This window comes from Acanthochromis polyacanthus, chromosome 23 (assembly GCF_021347895.1).
Source record: "Acanthochromis polyacanthus isolate Apoly-LR-REF ecotype Palm Island chromosome 23, KAUST_Apoly_ChrSc, whole genome shotgun sequence".
In the NCBI taxonomy this organism is placed as follows: Eukaryota; Metazoa; Chordata; class Actinopteri; family Pomacentridae; genus Acanthochromis; species Acanthochromis polyacanthus.
Window position 1 is genome coordinate 494886 of NC_067135.1, and position 24267 is coordinate 519152.

At 41.6% G+C, this 24267-nt stretch overlaps 2 protein-coding genes and 1 long non-coding RNA gene across 45 annotated transcripts in view; 2 read left to right on the forward strand and 1 right to left on the reverse strand.

The window, feature by feature from the left end:
• The window catches only part of LOC127532393 (uncharacterized), a 24678-nt gene continuing 411 nt past the window's right edge, over window positions 1–24267 (forward strand). The window contains exons 1-9 of one of the 41 annotated variants that reach the window (XR_007939802.1): window positions 3–870; window positions 902–1056; window positions 23078–23170; window positions 23481–23542; window positions 23574–23697; window positions 23729–23759; window positions 23791–23883; window positions 23915–23976; window positions 24008–24100. This is a non-coding gene — a long non-coding RNA (uncharacterized LOC127532393). Of the gene's footprint in view, window positions 871–901; window positions 1057–22891; window positions 23016–23077; window positions 23264–23356; window positions 23543–23573; window positions 24256–24267 lie in introns of those variants that run through there. The other 40 variants (XR_007939796.1, XR_007939821.1, XR_007939794.1 and 37 more) reach the window with 40 other exon arrangements.
• Window positions 1212–13122, forward strand: LOC110972078 (uncharacterized). 2 transcript variants are annotated; one of them, XM_051944012.1, is made up of 7 exons: window positions 1212–3192; window positions 4107–4163; window positions 7177–7269; window positions 8460–8501; window positions 10977–11006; window positions 11097–11240; window positions 11338–13122. In XM_051944012.1, the coding sequence occupies exons 1-7, from the start codon at window positions 3139–3141 to the stop codon at window positions 11569–11571; spliced, it is 654 nt and encodes a 217-aa protein (XP_051799972.1). In that variant the 5' UTR covers window positions 1212–3138; the 3' UTR covers window positions 11572–13122. The 2 variants fall into 2 exon arrangements, with proteins under 2 accessions (XP_051799972.1, XP_051799973.1); XM_051944013.1 differs by lacking the exon at window positions 10977–11006.
• Window positions 21701–24267, reverse strand: part of LOC110972076 (7SK snRNA methylphosphate capping enzyme-like) — an 8534-nt gene continuing 5967 nt past the window's right edge. For both annotated transcript variants that reach the window (XM_051944011.1, XM_051944010.1), the window contains 2 exons: window positions 22834–22942; window positions 21701–22286 (listed from right to left, as the gene is read on the reverse strand). In XM_051944011.1, the coding sequence (XP_051799971.1) occupies window positions 22234–22286; window positions 22834–22942 (162 nt within the window). In that variant the 3' untranslated portion in view covers window positions 21701–22233. The remainder of the gene's footprint in view (window positions 22287–22833; window positions 22943–24267) is intronic.

Below are 24267 nucleotides of genomic sequence, written 5' to 3' on the forward strand. Positions count from 1 at the left end.
CACTTAAAAACTATTTTAATTCATTCATATTGTTTTAAATTCATGTGAAACTATTGAAAATCCATTAAAAAAACAATATAATCCAATATACATTGAAGTTAAATATAACAGAACAGAAAAAACGAAAAAACCGTAAAATGCAGAGGGGAGTATAAATAGGAAGCGCTGAGTCACAGAGCTCATTCGGGAGCTGACCAGCGAAGGGGAAGCATCTCTTGCTCACTGCTCTAGCCAGCCAGCTCTATTTTTGTAGTGTGCCTCACCTGAAGAAGGCCTCGAGGAGGCCGAAACGTCGTATAAACAGGCACACCTTCCTTTGTTTGTTTATTTTTTATTTCTTATTTACATTTTAAAATTTACCAATTCCGTATACGGAATTTCCTTTCCAAGGGAAAGCGCCCTAAGTTGTTTGTTTTTCTTTTTTCTTTGTTTTAAAATTTTATTTACGGACTATTCTTTCCACGTGAAAGCGCCTTTAGTTGTTTGTTTTTTTCCTTTCTCTTAAAAAATATTTTATTTTGAGAAAGGAAATAACATGGATGAGGACTGGGTTGTGGTGCGACATGGCAGAGGACGCCGTCGTGCCCCCCAGCCAAGATGGGACCGGGGTCCCGGTTATGATGGAGGGTGGATGGACCGTGCACGGTCCTTCTCCTCCGGGAGGGGACAAACTCCTCCACCTAACCCTCTACTCTTTCCCTCGACCTAACCCTTTATTCTCCTATATGAAGGTTCTCCTGGAGTTTATTCTCCAAAATAAAGGTTCTCCTGTAGTTTATTCTCCAATATGAAGGTTCTCTTGTAGTTTATTCTCCAAAATAAAGGTTCTCCTGTAGTTTATTCTCCTGTAGTTTATTCTTCTATATAAAGGTTCTCCTGTCATTTATTCTCCGATATCAAGGTTCTCCTGTCATTTATTCTCCGATATAAAGGTTCTCCTGTCGTTTATTCTCCGATATAAAGGTTCTCCTGTAGTTTATTCTCCGATATAAAGGTTCTCCTGTAGTTTATTCTCCGATATAAAGGTTCTCCTGTAGTTTATTCTCCTATATAAAGGTTCTCCTGTAGTTTTTCTCCTACATAAAGGCTCTCCTGTAGTTTATTCTTCTATATAAAGGTTCTCCTGTAGTCTTCTACATAAAGTTCTTCAGATGGACTCCATAATAAATCCTGCTGGTTGTGAAATGTGTTTACTGTCAGATGGGTGTGTTTGTGTGTTGTTGGTTTACCACAGCTCCATTAATCTGACTGAGAAACACGTCTCAAACATCATGTGGTCTCCAGTATGTGGACACACCAGCATTGGCAATATCAGCCAGAGAACATAACACAGTACTTTTACTGCTGAACTGTACTTCAGTAAAATGAGGAGCTTGAGTATTTGTGTTCTGTGCTCCTCTAAACTGTACTTTACTCTTAGTTTCTCATCATGACAGGCCTGTCTGATACCGTAGAGTTCTCCAGGAGAAGGTCTGCTCCAGCATATTTCTCTGAACAAATGAGCAGTGTTCACCTCATGATGCTGATCATCCTGAGGTTTGGCTCTGCTTTACTCCTGTTTTTCAGTCTCATATTGTTGAAATAAGGTTCTGATAGACTCCAGATGTGACCAGATGTTCAGCAGCAAGTCCAGTGTTGCTCTACATGATGATGCACACCTGAGTGACCACAACCAGTAACTTTGAGAACGGCTCTCATTAACTGTGGCATCGTTTCCATAAGCTTCTGTAATGTCCCAGGATTTATTTCTGTCCAGAGATACATTCATTTTCTACCAAGAGCTTCTATTGATGATGGGAGCATTGGACAAAAGTCTTCTCCAGAACATACCAGAGGTTCTCAGTGAGGTCTGGACTCTGTGGAGGACAATCCATCTCCTGCTCCCTGATCCACTCCTTCTCAATGTGAGCTCCATGAATCCTGGCATCGTCTTCTTGGAACATGTAGAAAACCTCCACTGATTCAAAGACCTGGTCCTTCAGTATCTTCAGGTAGTCAGCTGACCTCATTCTTTGGGAACATAACGTCGGTGAACCTGACTGACCCCAGATCATAACGCTAACCCCCACTAGCAATGATGAGGGCATCACTTCATCCGCCTCCATTCTTACCCTGATCCCCCCATCACTCTAGAACAGGGTAGATCTCGACTCATCAGACCACATTTGTTCCTGAAGATGATGGTTCTCCACTATCCTTCAGGTTCTAATGATGTGTTGAATGCTTCTTAACCTGATTTTAGTTGTTTCATTTCCATAGTTGTTTTCTTTGCTTGATGCAGGCCAATAATTTGACCCTTCTGAGACAGATTAGCATCCTTTCCATGACCACAGGATATGTCTATGGTTGTTTAGAAATGAGAAGCTCCAAGTGTTAGAGCCAGAATCCAGCAGCACCTCCATTTTCTGAGACGACTCAGGCTTTTTCCTGATCTTTTATTGAGGAACCATCAAGTCCAGACTTGTCATATCATGGAAGTCCTGCTCCCCTCATGTTGTTTACTCAGACCTCCATCAGTCTCCCTTCTGACCCGTCACATGTCCTGTTCACTGAGTCTGAACTGTTGGATTGAGGCAGGAGGTCCAGAGTCCTGCTGGATTTAGACCTCTTCTATCCCTCATCAGCCTCGTAAAGGAGCAGCTGTGTGTTCTGATGTGTGTCTTTTATTTTTTATGTCATTGAATCTTATCCACACAACTAGGGTTATATGTTATGAACTTTATGTGTTCTGCTATGTGTTGGTGTGCAGCTTATTTTTTTTAGATACAGATTTCTCCCAGGGGAGGCACTAAAGTGAAGCTGAACAGCAGCAGCTCTGAATGTTTGCTGTCAGCTTGTTTTTCTTGTTGTTGTTGTTGTTGTGCGGACAGTCAGTAGGAGGAGGGCGTAACCGAGGGCAACATGATGACACACACTTCCTGACAAACACACTATAAAAGACCAATCAGAGCAGGATGCAGTCAGAACCTGCAGGACCCCTGATACCCGGACCGACCCGTACAGACGAGGCCTTCAGGACCCTCACAACCCACCCGGACATACGAGTCCTTCAGGACCCTCAGAACTGACTTGGACATATAGGACCTTCAGGACCCTCAGAACCGACCCACTGCACCCCGTTCAGCGTGTTTGTCCAGGATGTGGCTGTTTCTGGTGACTGTTGTTCTGCTGGATCTCAGCCAGGCCACTCCGGTAAGAACGGACCATATTGATCAGCTATACATCAGTTTAAAGAGAAACACACTGAGGCCAGACATAGGAGGACCACTGACATGCTTTGGTATGTTGAAGATAATTAAAGTAGAAAGACACATTAAACAAATAAAACATCTATTCATGAAGTTGTCCCAGCTTTACATCCAGTCCTCTCTTTTAGCATCTGCCCATTGGTTGATGATTCCACAGGTGTATCCCATTGAAATCACTCCTCCATTTGTTGGAAAGGTTCCAAGCATCAGTTTGATATTTGCTTTATCTTTGAGTGGTGATTTCAGATCTGCTTTGATATTTATAGCAAGACGGATGTTTAGCAAACATCTGGTTTACACTTTAAAGGATAATCCCTCTGTAAAAGGACTCCTTGATTTTTATTTTTCCTTTGCTCTGATGAAACTTGACTTTACTCCTCCATATTTAACTGGAGCTGCATGTCTCTTTACAGTTCGTGGCTTTCTGAAGCCTCTGTTTCCTGTCCACATCCCCACGCTGCTACTGGTGTCTGGTTGGAAATGACAACTTAAATTATTCTATTTCAAAACACACATATCGTCACAACAAAGAGACGTGAGCTCTTCTCTTCATTCAATCTGTTGTTTCTTCCAGCTTCAACTCTCCTGTCAGTGACATTCTGTGTCAGCTAACCGGCTAACCAGCTAACCGGCTAACTGCTAACCGGCTAATTGGCTAACTTACAGTGAAGGCACATTGCTGTTTAATTAAGATGAGCAATTATATACAGTATTTACAGTACATGCAGAACTTACAGTATACACAGGAGGTCCAATACAGGGTCCAACAGGAGGTACAGGGTCCAGTTGTGATTAATAAGATATGTGAGTGATTAGTCATGTGATTGATTAATAACTGTGTCTGTGTTGTTGATACAGCTACCAGGACAACGGAGCGACCTGCAGTTCCTCCTTCAGGATCAGGTCTACCTCACGGTGAGTCCATCAGGTATAGAGCATGGAGCTACAGTAGAAACACTACAAGTATCTGAGTATTCTCAGCTCCATGTATCAGAAGTATTTCCTTGTAAAATACAGCCAAGTTGTTCCCTAAAATAACCCCTACCCCCACAACTGGTAGAGCACCCCCATGGTCTCCTCACTCTGAACTAGACCACAGTCCAGCCTCAGTCCATGGACTGGAACACGAAACGCATCTAAACCTGTTCCCTGCATCAGAACCTGATCACCAGCATCAGTGAACTGAGAGAACGGGAGCTGAGAACCCACAATCAATGAAGGACGAGCTACAGAGAGACAGCTGTCTTCACCTGTACCTGATCCACCTGTACCTGAACCACCTGTACCTGATCCACCTGTACCTGATCCACCTGTACCTGAACCACCTGTACCTGAACCACCTGTACCTGATCCACCTGTACCTGACTCCACCTGTACCTGACTCCACCTGTACCTGACTCCACCTGTACCTGATCCACCTGTACCTGAACCACCTGTACCTGATCCACCTGTACCTGATCCACCTGTACCTGAACCACCTGCACCTGAACCACCTGTACCTCCACACAGACCTGTCTGTTCTATTCCAACCTGCTGAGTTCTGTAATCACCTTGATGTGTTAATAATCATCTTTCAGAGTGGTTGCTTCCTAAGCTGTCTTCACCTTATGTTCACTAATGTAGACGGCCATGTGAGAAGGAACTGAGTCGTTGAACTGCTCCAGGATCAGTAAATCACACAGAGGATCAAATGTATGAACATTTAGTGAAGAACTCCACCGACCGAAATGAGTCATCAGCTCTCTGGTAAACTCCATCTGAGTCTGATGACCAGACTTCTTCCAGGATCTAAACCTATGTCTGTAAGCCTCAGGAACAAACTCATTTGTTTTTCGAACAGCAGCTTTGTCCGAAGCATAGACCTTACCGTCCTCCACACTGAGAGAACAATACACCTCCTGGTAATTACATGTTAGACTGCAGGAGGAACGTCCTCTCAGCATCTGACCATCTGGTCTCAGACACTCATTCAGAGAGAAAAAAAACATCAGGATCATGTTGACTAAACTGAGGAACCAAACACAGTCTAGTGGACACATCAAACGCCTGTGAAGGACCAAGATAACCCCCAGAGATCTGACCCACAACACCAGACGAACTCACATTTAATGTAACTCCTCCAGCTCAAGTCTTTTAATCTCAACCTGTAACAGATGCAGTCTTTCAGCTGCTCAGAGGTTAAAACCAAACAGCTCAGAGCAGCTCCACTGTCAGCAGCAGATTCACAGGAGTCTAAATAAATAAATAACAATCAAATTAAAGGAGTCTAAACCGGCCTCAGCAGTCTGTACTTTAGGCTGGAGAACTCCTGTGTCTTTTTATTTAACCTTTATTTATCCAGGTAATCTCATTGAGACATTGGGTCTCATTCTCAAGAGAGACCTGTCCTCAAATAACACAACAAAACAGCACTCAGGGACCTGAACCAGACAAGAGAACACCATAATATAACACTGAGCTGCAGACAGGTTTGTGACTAAACACAACATAGACTTCAACATGGATGTGCAAAGCTCCAAGCTATAAAGTTATAAAGTCAAAACACTAAGAACAAGTCCTAAAAGATGATGTTTCCGTGGTATTTAAAAGGCGTTTGAAGTCCTCCAGGGGACTCTAGTTGGACATCTTCAGACTCTGGTGTAGTGAGGTCCAGGTTGAAGAAACTGTTTAGCTAAGCTCTGTGAGAAGGCAGTGAAGGAATGAAGTCCTGGAACGTAGACTACGGCTGAACTCATCATCAATCATCAGGGATCTACCAGGTTGTCTTTCAGGATGTTCTTCATGTTGTTTTTAACCTTTGATCTTTGACATCCATCTAGTAATGCTGCTTCAAGAACAGTTGTAGCTCCAGTAGCTGTTCTGATGGAGCTCTCAGAAACTCAGACCTGTCTGAATAAACAACCTGGTAAACCTGATGAACATTAGAATCACAGCTGCTGTCCAACAGACAGAACTCTGCAGCTCAAACAGCTCATCCATCTCCACGGCTCCATCCCTCTGACTGCCTCTCCAGAACCTGCCTGGACTTCAGGTGGTCCTGGTGGTGGGTATTTAATACTGAGATCCTGCAGGCCCGGCAAGCAGCCGAGGATCAGCGACCACTAGAAACTGCTCCAACCACTTCCTCACCACACTAGCAAACCCCCCAACGGACTCCAGGGTCTGGTCTGGAGCCTGACAGGGACAGAACCACAGGAACTCACTACCAGAACTCAGAGACACAACCACCACAGCAACAAACTTCCTGTGATCACTAAAGATGCTGAATACTCACCATAGCAACCAGAGAACAAGTCTTCTCTAAACGCTGATTAAACATCAAGAACCAGGACCTCCAACGGCCGTGATCCAGCAGAGCTACAAAAGTCTGGATCTACTAAGATGAGGAAGAACTCCAACTGTTCCAGCCTAGCACAGATCTAACAGACGGTGGTGACTACAACATTAGTTATTTCACAAAAATCAACTAAATGTGGGTTAAAAACCAGAATAAACAGAAACCCTGCTGCTGTCAGAGGGAGGTTAAGGCCCCTCATCTAACACCTGGTGGATCATCTCCTATGAAGGAACATTCTCCTGGAGCTCATTCTTCAACCTGAACCCTCTGATCTTCGTGGAGACGCCATCAACCCAACAGATCTGTGGTGTAATGAAGTCATCTTAGAAAACCTGTGGCAGATTTTATCACAATTAGAATCCAGAAGCAACAGCTGACTTCATTTCTCTGCACCATCTGAACGTCAACATGAAGCTGAATAAATTAAATATTACATTTCAATCGTCATATTTAGCTCAGCAGGTTTTGCACTTTGCTCTCCAGTCAGTCATGGAGTGTTTGTCTTTATAATAACCAGTTTCATCCTCACACTGGATGCAGATCAACACTTCCTGATTGCTGTCCTTGAATCTGTGTGTTGTGTGTCTGTAGATCTCCACCACTCCTGCTCCTCCTCCACAGAAACGATCATCCTCCTCTTCATCCTCCTCATCGTCAGCCTCCGAGTCCAGCCAGAGTTCAGAGGTCAGAGTGAAACGCAGATTCCTGAATTTGATCAAACTATGAAGTCCGGTCCTTCAGATGAACATGAACCAGGTTCCTACATCACCCAAAAGCCTTAGATCTTCACTATATAGATCATACCTCAACACAGCCACCATAGCTTCTATGTGAGGTTTACAGGACTCTAACTTTACCACAACTGACAACTACCTGCCCACATCAGCACCTAGTGGACAGTAGAGGAACTGTAGACTAAAGCAGACACTGCTGATTGGAGCTGTAGTTATTAACTCATTTGCTGCCATTGACGTCTATAGACGTCAATTGAAATCCGAACGTTCGCTGCCAATGACGTCTATAGACGTCAATCATGTTCTTTGAATGGGGGGGCTGCAGGACAGTCTGTCAGAGCTTGTCGGTGAAAATCCTGGAGTTTTGGAACGTGAGAGTGTTTGCGGTGGGCCAAAAGAATGACAAAGACAGTGACCATGGTGGGGCGACAGCAAAAAGTGCCGTTGCCAACAGCCGCTGGTGATCAAAGCCGCGCTAGTTTTTGGTTTCGGTTTCGCCAACACCGCTCTCTTCAGCTCGTCTGACGAAGTCGAGTCAGATGAGTTTAGAATTAGCACACATACACACACACACACACACACACACCTAAAAATATTTTGTTTATATTTTGTAAAATGTATTGTTCTGAACCAAAATGTTGACTTGTGTTGTTTCTTTGTAAATAAATGATTTAGCTAACAAAAGGTTAAAAAGTTGACCTCAAAATGCTTTTTCCGAGTTGTTTTTGTTGTTTCATATAAGTAAACAACTGTTCAGTTGTGTGGGATGTCACTAAACCAAAAATATTGGCATCAAAGTGATTGATGTGCCTCTCTGCTAAAAAAGCTAGTTTTCTCTGTTTTTTGGTCAAAAACAGGTGTTTTTGCTGAAACTACCCTATGTTCTGCTGCCGATAACTTTAGAACCGAAAATGCTAGAAACAAACTTTTTTTTCCTGATGAAAGAAGAGAATCTACACTTTCTTTAGACAGTTTCAATGTTTATGTAGTATTAAAACTTGATATTCTGTAGGTCTTGAAAAATCTGTCAAAATTCTTAAAAACTCTGGCAGTAGGGGGCTCTTTGCTCTGAAAACAGCTGGCAGCCAATGAGTTAAAGAACCCTGAGTGATAAACTGACTGACTGGTTCAATTCTACAGGGTCCTCAACAACTGAGAGAACGACAGAACCTGGAGAACACGGTAACAACACAACGTTCATGTGACAAGTTCCACTGATAGAGTATGGGGGTATTTTTGTAGCAAAACTATTTGTCAATGTGAATCGAGAGTTGTCTGTCTGTATTTCAATCCATGTGTCTGAAGTGAGATTTGTCAATGTGTAAAAGAATTTGTCTATGTGAACTGAAATTTGTCAATGCGAACTGGAATCTTCAAAAGCCGTCTGAAAATTTAAAATTTCTACATGTAATAAGATTTGTCCATGCGTATAAAGACATTTGTAGTTGAAAAAATTACGTATCCCACTACACATCAGCAGAAAATACGAATCACCAGTTACGAGTCGTTCGGTTTCACAATTGGCTGTTTTATTTTCACGTGACTTTTGCTACACTTCTGCCATGAGATGTGTATCTGAAAAATGTATGGGTTTTAGCTCCCTGAGTCCAGGCTCACAGGCACGTCCACCATCTGCAAGCTTCAGGCGGTGCTATGCCTCAGGTGGCCGCCATCCGGGGGATAACCTCGAGCCGATCAAAAGAACCATAACTGATTTAAAGCTGCTGTCTGGAGTTTCCGTTTGTTTTCAATTTGTATCATTTTTTAAACAAAGCTTAAATGTGTTAGTCTAGTTAGATACTATAATATAAAGTTAGTATAACGCCATATGAAAATTTATTCCTGAGCTCCGCCTTCCTCTCATAGACCCCCATGTTATTCCAAAAAGCGCCGGTCGCTGCCGACCAATCAAGTTAGAGCTTCAGCTTTGTCGTGCTGTCAATCAACGGTTACGCGCACAGCAAGCAAGCCCATGCAGAGGTGGGCGAGCTACGCACTACGCAACCGCGCACACATTTGTTTTGCTTGTGGAGGAGAGAGCATCAGGGATCAGCAACTTCCAGAAAAGTTACCGATCCCACGGCTTGTCAGGCCAAGAGACTGCAGGATGTTTTTTGGCTCGGGGTGCTCGCGTCGCTCCCCGACCACGGCCTCCATAGCCCGCCTGACGGCTTCGTTTAGATGCCCGACCTCTGAGGAAGATGTTGGGGCGTCTGGGACATACTCTTCGTCAGAGGAGTCATGCAATTCTGAACTCTAGATAGAAATAAATAAACAATGTAACACATATACACGCGTAAATGCACTAAGTTTGATAAACAACGTCATCCAGAGGGATACACGAGTGTAATCACATATTGAAACTTTACTCGTTCGTCCGAGCAGATTCATGTTATTTTGGTATTAGGACAAGTTAGACTCAATACAGAATTCTAACGTAATTCCTTTATTATTCACTAAATGTACTAAATGTAGAAGAGTGGAAAACAGCAAAACAGGCGAGATGCTGCAGCACTCCGGGCACTCCTCTCATGTACTGCACACGTGCACAAATAAAGGGACGAAATCAGAGGGAGGGACCAACAGTGTTTTGGGAGACGCTGCGATTCAAACTCCGGACACGAGCTTTAATGAGCCATTAGCAGTTTCACTGTACCGGCCGTGTGTACTTAGACTTGCATGACTTAATCTTTGAGACAAGCATATGCTACTGGCAGGATCAACCAGGTAGCCTGAGCGTAGAGCTGAGTGGCGGCGCCTGGTCGGGACTGGGGCCATGAAGCGTGGCTGTGCTGGGGTGAATGGACAGAGGGTGTTTGGCTTGGACAAATGACCGTGTCGTCCGGAGAGTTGACCATCGCCTGAGCGGGTCGTGGCCGCCGCCGCCACCCTGGGGTGGCGGGGGCCGGTGAACCCGGTGACGGGCTCTGGGTCGGGCAACTGGGGCAGATGGGGCGTCTCGACCTCGCGCTGAGAGCCACAAGGGCAGAGCAGGTACAGAGCAGCAGAGCAGAAGGCAGCCAGCCTGGACGAGCCTGAGAGCCTGAGATCAGGGAGCTAAAACCCAGACATTTTTCAGATACGAATCTCACTCAAGGCAGAAGTGTAGCAAAAGTCACGTGAAAATAAAACAGCCAAATGTGAAACCGAAGGACTCGTAACTGGTGATTCATCTGTATTTTCTGCTGATGTGTAGTGGGATGCGTAAATTTTTCAAATACAAATGTCTTTGTTTGCATTGACAACTCCTTTTACACATGGACAACTCTTTGTACGCATGGACAAATCTTATTACATGTACAAATTTTAAATTTTCAGGCGATTTTTGAAGATTAGACAAATTATTTTACACATTGACAAATCTCAGTTCAGACACAAGGATTGAAATACTGACAGACAACTCTTGATTCGCATTGATAAATAGTTTTGCTACAATAATACTCCCATATAGAGCATTCACAGAATCCTGACGTGAACCAAGCATCCTCTAGTGTAGAAACATAATCACAGTATAGAAAGGTCCCCACAGTGTAGAAAGGTCCCCACAGTGTAGAAATGTCCTCATAGTGTAGAAATGTCCTCACAGTGTAGAAACCTCCCCACAGTGTAGAAAAGTGACGCATGATGTTATGGTAAGCATGTGATGTCATCCTGCAGGCTGTGGAGCAGGTGGATTCCTCTCAGGAGGCGAGTCCTCTTTTCAAATTAAAGTTTATTTAAATTAATTAACGCTGAACATGACCTGACATGAAACAGTATGTGTCTGTATGTGTGTAGAGCACAGAGCACCTCCAGCCTCCCAGTAACACCAGCAGTCTGTGGCTCAATGAACTGGTCCTACTGGGAGAGAGAGTTTCTGATAGAGATGGAGACGGCGGAAACGAAGATGGAGGAGACAACAGCGTGGAGAGCAGACACAGGGTGACATCATCATAATATCACATGACATGTCATTTCAAACACGTTAGCGTTCACAGGAAAGATGCTAACAGATGACCTCCTCTAACCACGCCCACAGGCTCTGATGCTGACCTATCACCACCTCCTGAGTCGACTTCGTCACAGAGACCCTGGTCTGATTACTGGAGTGGGCGGAGCAGCGGGAGATGTGGGCGGAGCCAGAGAAGAACACCTGGATGGGGAGTTTCCAAACCTGTCAGACAACAGCATGGAGGGAGGAAACCGGCTGACCTTTGACCTGCCAGGTCTCAGTTCCCATGGCGACGAGGCGGCACTGGAGCTGGGGCTGTAACGAGGCCACACCCCCTCTGCGACCAACAGCCAATCAATCAACTGTGTGATTTCTAAGTAATGATCTTTTGATTAAATAGAATCCTGTAGCTGGAGTTTAACACCACGTGTTCCAACATTTCACTGCTAGAAACTAGAAAAGTCAACAACCCTGCATGGAAACTGATTTACAAGCCCAACAGCACCCCCTACTGAAGAAAATGATCAATAAAGTGACTGACATACAGTTTAAAAGTTCATACCACCTTAAATATTACCTACAGTTTAAAGGCTAATTCCACCTTAAATACTATGTACAGTTTAAAAGTTGATTCCACCTTAAGTAGTACGTACAGTTTAAAGGTTAATTCCACCTTAAATATGTGCAGTTTAAAGGTTAATTCCACCTTAAATACTATATAGTGTTTAAAAATTGATTTCACCTTAAATACTACTTACAGATTAAAGGTTTATTCCACCTTAAATACTATGTACAGTTTGAAAGCTGATTCCACCTTGAATACTACGCTTGGTTTAAAGGTTAATTCCACCTTAAATACATGCAGTTTAAAGGCTAATTCCACCTTAAATACCACATAGTGTTTAAAAATTGATTCCACCTTAAATACTACTTACAGTTTAAAAGTTGATTCCACCTTAAATACTATGTACAGTTTAAAGGTTAGTTCCACCTTAAATATGTGCAGTTTAAAGGCTAATTCCACCTTAAATACCACATAGTGTTTAAAAATTGATTCCTCCTTAAATACTACATACAGTTTTAAAGTTGATTCCACCTTAAATACTACTTACAGATTAAAGGTTAATTCCCCCTTAAATACTTACAGTTTAAAGATTATTCAGTCTCAGGTTGGTTCCTGGATAAACGTCTTGAGACCAGCTGCAGCAGAACGGCGCCTCCATGTGGTCAAACACTGATTACAGCATCTGAAGTCTTCTGTGGGAATAAAAAGTCTGGAGTTTCTGATGAAGTCCGACCCCTGAAACATCTGGTTCATGTGTGGAGGATTTATCAGAGTTCTGATTTTAGATCCTGATAGAAAGAACCACAGAAAGAACCGGTCTGTCTGGAAGCTAGATCCTAACAGAAAGAACCAGTCTGTCTGGAACCTAGAACCTGACAGAAGGAACCGGTCTGTCTGGAAGCACCTTCTATCCACTGATTCACTGGATAACTTTCATTATTATCTAAAGTCTTCAAACAGCTGCTGGTCATTTTAATATGAATTTATCCACTTCTGAATATTTAACCACACTTCCAGCACTGAAATCTTCCTTGTTGTGTGAATTTCCAGCTGCAGTTTGAAAATGTAACTGAGTGTTGATGTGTATAAATATGAAAATCTCCTCTGTTCTCTTTAAAACTGACCACATTCACTAAACAAAGCTGTAAAACATAAAACTAACGGCTGGACGGGTTCACTCATCCTGATGGTAAATAATCTGAACACAGCTTTAATGGAAGGAAAACAGAAATACATCAATAACTCACTTTGGTTATCTGTCACTGCCTGGTCTTTGAATAAACTTTATTTAGATTTCATTCACTCTACTTCTTGTCATTTGGTTTTATTTCAGGTGTTCAGACTCTTTAGTGGAGTTTTCAGCTTCTTCTCATTGATTACTGATTTTCATCCTCTAAGTAAACTGGGGCCTCATTTATAAAACATTGTGTAGGATCCATACTAAAAGTTCGCGTACGCCGAAAATCTGAAATGGGCGTATGCCCTTCGCCCCGATTTATAAAACTGTGTGTAAGCACAGCTACACGCAATTTCTTTATAATCACACACCAGCTGGAAGATTGCACAGGTGGATCCACCTCACATTCCGCTCACAACACACCCACATTTTACCATGAATGGTCAATGCAAAGTAACTCATGAATGTATCTGTATATAAATAAGCTGCTGATCCACGGCATTTCACGCAGCGCCCCCTGCAGTCTTTTCACTGCTGTGCGTCAGGATGAATGAATCATGTGTTGACCCAGGCCACCCTGACACTAAATTTGTTATGATCATGTCCGATGTACAAATAATTTGCACACTGATTGAATGTACATTTTTTCGGTTCACAGACAAATTCATCTTCACTCGGAGCCCTTACAGCAACATGAGTGCAGTCAGTTACGCCGATTACATTTGGGAAACCGGACATCGCTGCAAATTGCCGTTTAATGTTGGGCTGTTCACCCACAGTGTAAGGAAACCTGATGTACTGACTGGTCATGTTTATAATGTCATCCAAACAGCTGGCATTATTGCGCTGAGGGATGGTTGTGATATCCAGACCTAAAGGACATCATTTAACTGTATATCAGACCCAGATAGGATTTAGACAACAAATGTAACCTCATATATTCTTCATATAAAACACATACCTGTCAGCCAGAAACCCCCAAGTCGTCAGCTCCTGTGTCTGTACCGGGATGGCGTGGTTTGGGCGGGGGGGTCGGTCTAAGACGGCCCAGTTCAGCACATAGATCCAAGAGTTCTGCTCTAGGGAATCTGAATCGGCTTATTAGCCAGTCATCGTCTTGGACAAATCCCCGTGATCCTAAAATCTCTCTCCATTCTTAACGTGATCTTCCAGCAATCCCAGCTCATCCATTGTGCCACATTACGCACGGCTGTGACCCGCTATTTATCCGCTTGATCAGCGATTGGACTGATTGTCACATGACTTTTCCAAATCAGTAATCAATCAGTGCCACTCACCGCTCTGTATCATTTGAAGATGGAAGTTGGATATACACACGTGGACAAAATTGTTGGTACCCCTCAGTTAAAGAAGGAAAAACCCACAATTCTCACTGAAATCACTTGAAACTCACAAAAGTAACAATAAATAAAAATTTATTGAAAATTAAATAATCAAAAACAGCCATTACTTTTGAATTGTTGATTAACATAATTATTTAAAAAAACAAACTAATGAAATAGGGCTGGACAAAAATGATGGTACCTCTATAAAAGATTGAAAACTATTTGACCAGAGTGACATGATTAACTCAGGTGTGTCATTTAATTGACATCACAGGTGTTTCCAAACTCATAATCAGTCAGTCTGCCTATTTAAAGGGAGACAAGTAGTCACCCTGCTGTTTGGTGAAAAGGTGTGTACCACACTGAACATGGACAACAGAAAGCGAAGGAGAGAATTGTCCCAGGACATCCGAAAAAAAATGATAGACAAACATCTTAAAGGTAAAGGCTATAAGACCATCTCTAAACAGCTTGAAGTTCCTGTGACAACAGTGGCTCATATTATTCAGAAGTTCAAGACCCACGGGACAGTAGCCAACCTCCCTGGACGTGGCCGCAAGAGGAAAATTGATGACAAATTGAAGAGACGGATCGTTGGAATTGTATCCAAAGAGCCCAGAGCAACCTCCAAAGAAATTAAAGGTGAACTCCAAGGCCAAGGTACATCAGTGTCAGATCGCACCGTTCGTCGTTGTTTGAGCCAAAGTGGACTTCATGGGAGACGACCAAGGAGGACACCACTGCTGAAAAAAACTCATAAAAAAGCCAGACTGGAATTTGCAAAAATGCATGTTGACAAGCCACAAAGCTTCTGGGAGAATGTCCTTTGGACAGATGAGACCAAACTGGAGCTTTTTGGTAAGGCACATCAACTCTATGTTCATAGACTCAAAAACCAAGCATACGAAGAAAAGAACACTGTCCCTACGGTGAAACATGGAGGAGGCTCAGTAATGTTTTGGGGCTGCTTTGCTGCATCTGGCACAGGGTGTCTTGAAAGTGTGCAAGGTACGATGAAATCTGAAGACTATCAAGGCATTCTGGAGAGAAATGTGCTGCCTCGTGTCAGAAAGCTTGGTCTCAGTCGCAGGTCATGGGTCTTCCAACAGGACAACGATCCAAAACACACAGCCAAAAACACCCAAGAATGGCTGAGAGAAAAGCGTTGGACTATTCTAAAGTGGCCTTCTATGAGCCCAGATCTGAATCCCATTGAACATATGTGGAAGGAGCTGAAACATGCCATTTGGAGAAGACACCCATCAAACCTGAGACAACTGGAGCTGTTTGCTCATGAGGAGTGGGCCAAAATACCTGTTGACAGCTGCAGAACGCTCATTGACAAATACAGAAATCGTTTAATTGCAGTGATTGCCTCAAAAGGTTGTGCAACAAAATATTAAGTTATGGGTACCATCATTTTTGTCCAGCCCTATTTCATTAGTTTGTTTTTTTAAATAATTATGTTAATCAACAATTCAAAAGTAATGGCTGATTTTGATTATTTAATTTTCAATAAATTTTTATTTATTGTTACTTTTGTGAGTTTCAAGTGATTTCAGTGAGAATTGTGGGTTTTTCCTTCTTTAACTGAGGGGTACCAACAATTTTGTCCACGTGTGTAAGTGTCCTGAAGGTCACAGCTGATCAATCATAATAGATCAGTCATAGGGAAACTGCTGTTTCGAGGTACAGTTCATTAATGATCAGCAGACAGAAATTAATCTATGTTAACGTTCCTCCACAGAACTCTGATGAATGTTAATCTCTCAGTTCAATGAATGAAGAACAGTTTGGTTCTGAGTTAATATATCTGTTCTTTGCTTCAGACTCTATTTAACAGCTTCTGTTCATACAACAGTGTACGGTCAGATAACTGTGGAGCTCATGTTAACGCTAATGATACATTAGAATAAAAATAATAAACTTTATTGTCCATCTAAGGCAGTAAAATACTCTTTGGCCTCAACCAGGAAAACAAACATTTCTATAAGATTAGAAAGTAGGACAAAATACAACACTCTGTTGTGTTTCATTCGTACCCTGATGTGTTCATTCTGATATTTAAAGTTCCAGCAGTTAGACTGAAAGAACCTTGGAGATCTTCTTCTCACTGTTTGTGTCTTTTCCTTCCAGCCTTGGTCTGGATCATTGGGAACATCTGATCTGATGGACTGAGAGCTACAGAGAACATGAACATCCAGCTGTGGTTCTCTGAACAGTCTTCTCTCCATCACTGTGAGGAAGAGCAGCACTGATGTCCTCCTCATGCTTCCATTAAGAACAATAATGCTGCAGATTCAGCTCCTCTCTTCATAATATTTGTCTTGTGACTGTTCAGTTTTTACACTTCACTGTCAGCAACACATTATTTATTTCATCCATTTATTACGTGTTTACACATCTTTACAGTTCACAATTGTTAAATAATGCAGTTTTTAAATGTGCAGTGAAGGAAATAATGAAGCTCTGAATGTGTTGTTTTAATGCTGCATATCTGCTATAAATAACATGGACTTTTTATATTGTACAGGGTTTCTGCAGATATCAGTCAAATTTAATGCTTTTTAATGCCATTTTTATGCTATACTGTAAAAAATTTAATGCCACGACCATGAACTCAAAATACACAGGTTTGGTTTTTTTTGTAAAAGATTATTTTTATATGAAAACCCTACATTTGACTATTTCTGAATCTGGGAACCACCCCTGAACACCAACGGGCTGCAGTCATTCTCTGAAATCCACGTTTTTCAGCCATTTTTGCTGGAATTTGTGTTTCCCCATTTCCCAGCCTGGTCCAGCCTGCCGGCCACTTTAAAAACATGCAGTTTTTAGAAATTGTACCCACCCGGCTGGAACAGTTATCTCAATGCTTCGGCATGTTTACGCAGATGCACATATCTGACAAATCGCAGTCTATAAATATATTATTGTCAATTATTTTCTTGAAAACTGCAGAAAGAAATTTTAATGCCACCGAGAATCAAATTTAATGATTTTTAATGTCATTTAAGGCCTTAATTTCTGCAAAATCAACTTAATGACTATTAATGCCCTGCAGAAACCTTGTTGTATTTCTGCTACAGCAGCAGAGATGAAGTTAAAAGTGATAAATAGAATCTGTGAATACTAAGAGCAGAGAATAATAAACTGCTGAAAGAGTTGCTCTGTCCTTCTGTCAGTGAAAGCTAAACAGGAAGTGGTTCACTGAGGATGTCGTCCATTCGGTCTGCTTCTTCACAACCAGATGAGGTTTTCCTTCTGTTGCTTCACTCAGAAGATCCTCACAGTGAACATGAGACACCTGAGATGAAGAGATGTCACAGCATCAGCATCAACAGCAGAGGTTCATTTTAAAGTATCCCTGGAAAGATTTCCTATTTCATATAGTTTTCCAAGCACTGAACGACAGAAAGACCTGCAGTCACTTTAGCTTTAGGAGAGGATTTTATTATCCAGCTTATCTGTGCTGCAGTTTAAATGTAATAACTGTAGCGTTCATCATTATTTTGGACATATTCTGGGAGGTTATTTTTCTAATCTGCACTAAGATGTACTACAACATGTGAATCAGTCATTAAACAATGTTAACGACTAGAGAGTAGATTTACTGTTTTCTCCAGTTTAACTTCAGAGACTCAGCAGATATTCAGGACTACTGACAACATAGAACCTTAACCTCACTGTTTGAATCACATTTAGGTTTTCTAAACGTTACATTAATGTGAACCAGCGTCTCCACACAGTTTTATTAACTAAATGTACCACATTACACTAACACGACACACTTCAGCCTTTTCCATGAAACACAATGCAAACATCGTTAGCTTAATGCTACACTAGGTTTATTCAGGCTACGACTGAGCAGCTCGCTCGGTTAGCATCACTAATTTATATTAAAGCTAATATTTACTGGATGCTGACTCTCTTCTCTTGTCAATACACAAAGAAATAAACTCCACCAACATCTGGACTGCATGGCACACATTATATCTGACACGAAAGTTGCATATGAAGTGCATTAAAAGCGGTACCGATAAGAAAATAAACATTTAGCCTACTTACCAAACTTTCAGCAGGGCTTAAAGTTTTCCGGCGCATGGAAATGTACCATTTAAAAAATTCCATCCATCTCCGTCCAGAAGGCTCCAAGCATGTGCGTCATTGTGCATTCAGTTGCTCCGCTTTAATCAGTCAAACTCCAAATCCTACATTAAAAAATATACACCTTCTGTCCAGGAATGCGACTTTCTGATAGAACTTTTATCCAATTACAGTTTTCTAACTGCGAGTGCGCATCGACTGCTGGGCCACGATATGCTGCCCCCTCTTGGTTCGGCATCGTCAGTGCTGCTGAGCCACTGATAAGAAATAACAGTATCCCATAAACAAAATCCACATTTGCAATATTTGTTGGTGTTTTTTGTAATTATATTTAAAGGGAATTACTGGAAACACATTGATATATATTGCATATTATTTATTTTATTTCTGCTTGGACTGTATACCCATTCCACGTGTCCCAGCCCTGTGGCTGCCTGGTCTGTCCAGAGCGCACGGAGCTCCAATCTGTGAGTGGTGCGGTGAAGAATCGAGCAGCTGATCACTGGTCAATAGCGTTGGAGCTTGTGTTTAGCCCAAAGACGCAGATACTAAAGTTTGCTCAGACTTTGTGTGACAGAGGAGAGAGGATGTGTCTCTGCTGATTAACAAAGAGAGCAGCCGCTGCCGCGATCCCTGAGCCGCGGTGTGTTGACTCGCCCCATTGGCGTAAGTGGCTGAATCCAAATCTCTGGACTTCACCGCACTTGCGAACTCGCGGACTTTGCGGGCGCGTTCACGGGAAGTCCGGGAGTGCTGAGGGCTGTCCAAATCCGCAATTCATCCAGTCCACAAGGGGCCTCAAGCGGACTTTCTGCAGACTTCCAGAGAATCTGCAGACTTCACCAGTTTGATTACCCACAATTCATTGCAATATGGACGTGACGTTTAAATTTTTCGATTTTTTTTATTGCGTCTGGCCTATAAAAGCTGTGCAGTCTGAAGCCTAAATCATGAGCTGAGAAAAATAATGGTGGAAAAAGGACGAAAGCACGTCCTCCAATGTAAGTAATTAATATTATAGCGTATACATGATAGTTCTTCAAACAGTGTCACGGAAACGACTGAAACGGACTCCAAGTCTGTCTATTAGCTCCATTCATAATGCTGTAGACTCCCGCTCTTGCAGACTTTACATGATGACGGTAAAGACGTCACATTACGTATGACTGAAGTCCGCGAGGGCTCAGTCTGCAAGTCCAGAGGGTGGAGATATGGATGCAGCCAGTGCCTCAGTGGCGATGCATGTGCACGCCCCACAGTCCCCATGGTTTCGCCACAAAATAAAAACAAACGGGCTTAGGTATTGAATTTTAAAAAAGTAACAAAAACAGAAGGTGTTGATTTTGTTTGATTTCTTAATCTTTAAACATTTTCTATGTTTTACAACATCAAAAGGAAAAAAGGAAACAGCTATTTTTAGTTTGCTGGATTTTATTTTGAAACGGGAAAAAAAATCAAAGATCAAGCCATATGGATTTGTCCCATTATTTTCCTCAGAACATCTGTTTAGTTAAATATGCACAAACTGAATGTAGCTTAGGTGATATGAACCTTTTTTATTTGAGGACATATAGGATGTTTGTAATAATGAGTTAAATAGCTCTCAGCAGATTTTCTGACCTTTTGCATCTGAATGATGTTTAGCCACAAACAAACTCTCCAATCTTAAGCAAATATTATAAGAACAGAATGAACGTATGGGTTGTGTGAAATGAATAATGGATAGATAGTTAAATAAGAATGTTCTTAGCCTGCTTTTCACCGTTCTTTCTTCACAAAATATAGATAAAAAATAGAAACATTTAAATTGAGTTAGTTTTGTAGCAGTTTTGTTGTGGTTGGTGGTGTTTTGAGTTCTTGTTAAATCTACTGAAGAGATAAAAATTATTAATAATACATGTACTTGATTTTCATGATTTTTCCCCTTTACGCTAAAATAAATCTTTGCAATTATAGTGATGTGGTATTGAAACATCAACACACAAAAAATCTTACTTGGGGCACTTTCTAAAATGTCTTAAGTTTTGGCAGTAAGGTTTTACATTTGAGCAACAATAAAATAGTGGGATCATAATGGGCATTATTTCCACCAGATGACCTCATATTTGCTCTGAATTAATATCTCATATATATTGTGTTTCAGTGAGTTTTAAAACACATTTAAATACGTTTATTGACACTATAAATTGGATCTTAGAAGTTCAGGCTCAGGATTTTTTCTCACTTTAAGCCCTGTTTCAGTGTCTGCTGGTAGAATCAGCCGAAGGTAGCAAAATGGTTAAAACAAGCCAACAGGCAGGAAAAGTGTCTGTGGAAAAGGTTCTGCTTCTTCACCACCAGTGACCATATCAGAATTAATCCAATCCAGGAGAGCAGAGTCTCGGCTACATCATCCAGACTGTCAGTCATTCCAGACAAACAATCAGGTAACCACGCCCCCGTGCGTCGCAAAACTTAATAAAAAATCGATATTGATTTATTTTAAGGTCGGCCACTTGATCTTTCATTTTGACCATGAAAACTAACAAAAAAACCCATTTATTTACAGTCTATGCACCGTACTCTGTTTGGCTCCACCCTTGCTGATGACCACTGACCACTGACCAATGAAAATCAAAGCATTTTTAAAAATTCATATATCCCTTTTTGATCGTGAAAAGGAAAAACGCCTTGTATTTCAATTTTAATTTTTGCCTTTGAAAACAAAAATCAAATAACCACTCGTTTTTTATTTTTCAATACCTGCTTTAGAACGGAAAATCCAATTACCAAAATATACACGGACCGATAACAATAAAGGTTTGAGATCAGTCTGGTTTCAATTCACCACTTCACCCTCCATCACTGCCGTTCCCTCTGTCTCCAAAATGTGCGTAAGCAAGCATCAAAGTTGGCGCACCGGTGCGCACATTCTCACACCAAGTTTGTTTTTATAAATCACAACCTTTGCGTACCCGTTGTGTGCGTATGCAAGCTTTATAAATGAGGCCCCTGGTCTGTAAATGTAAAAGATGCTAATGTCCATCAGACTGTTTGTCTCCAGGTTGAACATCTCCATAATCTGAGCTTCTGGTTCAAGTGTGAACACATCTTCTTCTTCTGTGGTGTTTCTAAACCATCATTGCCTTCAGATAATCAGCTCTAAGAATCATTCATGTTCATCCATGAATATTTTCATTTATCAGCTCAGAGCTTCAAACATTTCTGCTGTTTCCTTTAGAAAAGAGAAAAAACAAAACCTGACAAACCAACTGGTGAAGCACACACAAATTCTCTTTATTCTGAAAAACAAACAGAAAGAATGAAACAATATCTAGAAAAGACAACAGACGCCCAGCCAGCAGCCAATGAGAGCACAGTCACATGGTGTCTCTGGCCATCAATGATTGGCTTAATGACTGACATGTCCTAACGAGGGTTTCCTGCTTCTGCTTGATGTCCATCAGTCATGTGACCCATCGGCCAATAGAAACGCTGCTGGAGACACACTGATGCTCGGTTCAGTCTGATCAATTGATTACATCACCCACTGGGACTGCATTTCATTGGCCACAAGCAGCGGGAATACAAACACCCACAATCCTTTGCTTTGGCGTTACGGAGCTGTGTCAGCCAATCAGGTCCACAGGAGGAGCCCTGCTGTCCAATCAGATCCAGTCTGTCATCCTCTGGAGTGACATCATCAAAGAGTCTGTTCATCCACCATCAGCTCCCTCCTCACCGTCACCTGGGCAATATGACTCTGCTGCCTGACAGGGGGGCGTGTCCACTGTAATCCTGTAGTGACCTCACTTCCTCTGGGTGGGGCCTTTGTGGAACAGGTAGATCGGCCGCTGGTTACCTGAAACAGTTCAGGGACAAAAACACAAATTCAGCTTGGTGGTCTTACAGTAGAGGTGGTCTTCTATCCAGGCTGGTTCTATTTCAGGTTTAACACACTATGAAGTCCAGACAGGAAACATGGGGTGGTCTATGTCCAGTCTACCTGTACATAGAGTGGTCTACTTCCTGTCTACCTGTACATGGGGTGGTCTACTTCCTGTCTACCTGTACATAGAGTGGTCTACTTCCTGTCTACCTGTACACGGGGTGGTCTACGTCCAGTCTACCTGTACATGGGGTAGTCTACGTCCTGTCTACCTGTACATGGGGTGGTCTACTTCCTGTCTACCTGTACACGGGGTGGTCTACTTCCTGTCTACCTGTACATGGGGTAGTCTACGTCCTGTCTACCTGTACATGGGGTAGTCTACGTCCTGTCTACCTGTACATGGGGTAGTCTACGTCCTGTCTACCTGTACATGGGGTAGTCTACGTCCTGTCTACCTGTACATGGGGTGGTCTACGTCCAGTCTACCTGTACACGGGGTGGTCTACTTCGTGTCTACCTGTGTGTTTGAGCAGTCTGTAGGAGCTGAAGCCCACGCTGTCGGTCAGGAAGGAGGTGAACTGTTCAGGTCTGAGCCTCAAACTCCTGAAGTGACGAAACGTTGTGTCCTAAAAAGAACGTAACACACATTTAGAACGGACACAGAAATATACTGACAACCTAAGTATACATAAAATCAGGGTTCTCCTGTAGTTGATCCACCGATATAAAAGTTCTCCTGTAGTTTATTCTTCTATGTAAAGGTTCTCCTGTAGTTTATTCTCCTATATAAAGGTTCTCCTGTAGTTTATTCTTCTATATAAAGGTTCTCCTGTAGTTTATTCTCCTGTATAAATGTTCTCTTGTAGTTTATCCTCCTATATAAATGTTCTCCTGTAGTTTATTCTTCTATATAAAGGTTCTCTTGTAGATTATTCTCCTATATAAAGGTTCTCTTGTAGTTTATCCTCCTATATAAATGTTCTCTTGTAGTTTATCCTCCTATATAAATGTTCTCCTGTAGTTTATTCTCCTATATAAAGGTTCTCCTGTAGTTTATTCTCCTATATAAATGTTCTCCTGTAGTTTATTCTCCTATATAAAGGTTCTCCTGTAGTTTATCCTCCTATATAAATGTTCTCCTGTAGTTTATTCTCCTATATAAAGGTTCTCCTGTAGTTTATTCTCCTATATAAAGGTTCTCCTGTAGTTTATTCTCCTGTATAAATGTTCTCCTGTAGTTTATTCTTCTATATAAAGGTTCTCCTGTAGTTTATTCTCCTATATAAAGGTTCTCCTGTAGTTTATTCTCCTATATAAAGGTTCTCCTGTAGTTTATTCTCCTATATAAAGGTTCTCTTGTAGTTTATCCTCCTATATAAATGTTCTCCTGTAGTTTATCCTCCTATATAAAGGTTCTCCTGTAGTTTATTCTTCGATATAAAGGTTCTCCCGTAGTTTATTCTCCTATATAAAGGTTCTCCTGTAGTTTATTCTCCTATATAAATGTTCTCCTGTAGTTTATTCTTCTATATAATGGTTCTCCTGTAGTTTATTCTCCTATATAAAGGTTCTCCTGCAGTTTATTCTCCGATATAAAGGTTCTCCTGTAGTTTATTCTTCTATATAAAGGTTCTCCTGTAGTTTATTCTCCTGTATAAATGTTCTCCTGTAGTTTATTCTTCTATATAAAGGTTCTCCTGTAGTTTATTCTCCTATATAAAGGTTCTCCTGTAGTTTATTCTCCTATATAAAGGTTCTCCTGTAGTTTATTCTCCTATATAAAGGTTCTCTTGTAGTTTATCCTCCTATATAAATGTTCTCCTGTAGTTTATCCTCCTATATAAAGGTTCTCCTGTAGTTTATTCTTCGATATAAAGGTTCTCCCGTAGTTTATTCTCCTATATAAAGGTTCTCCTGTAGTTTATTCTCCTATATAAATGTTCTCCTGTAG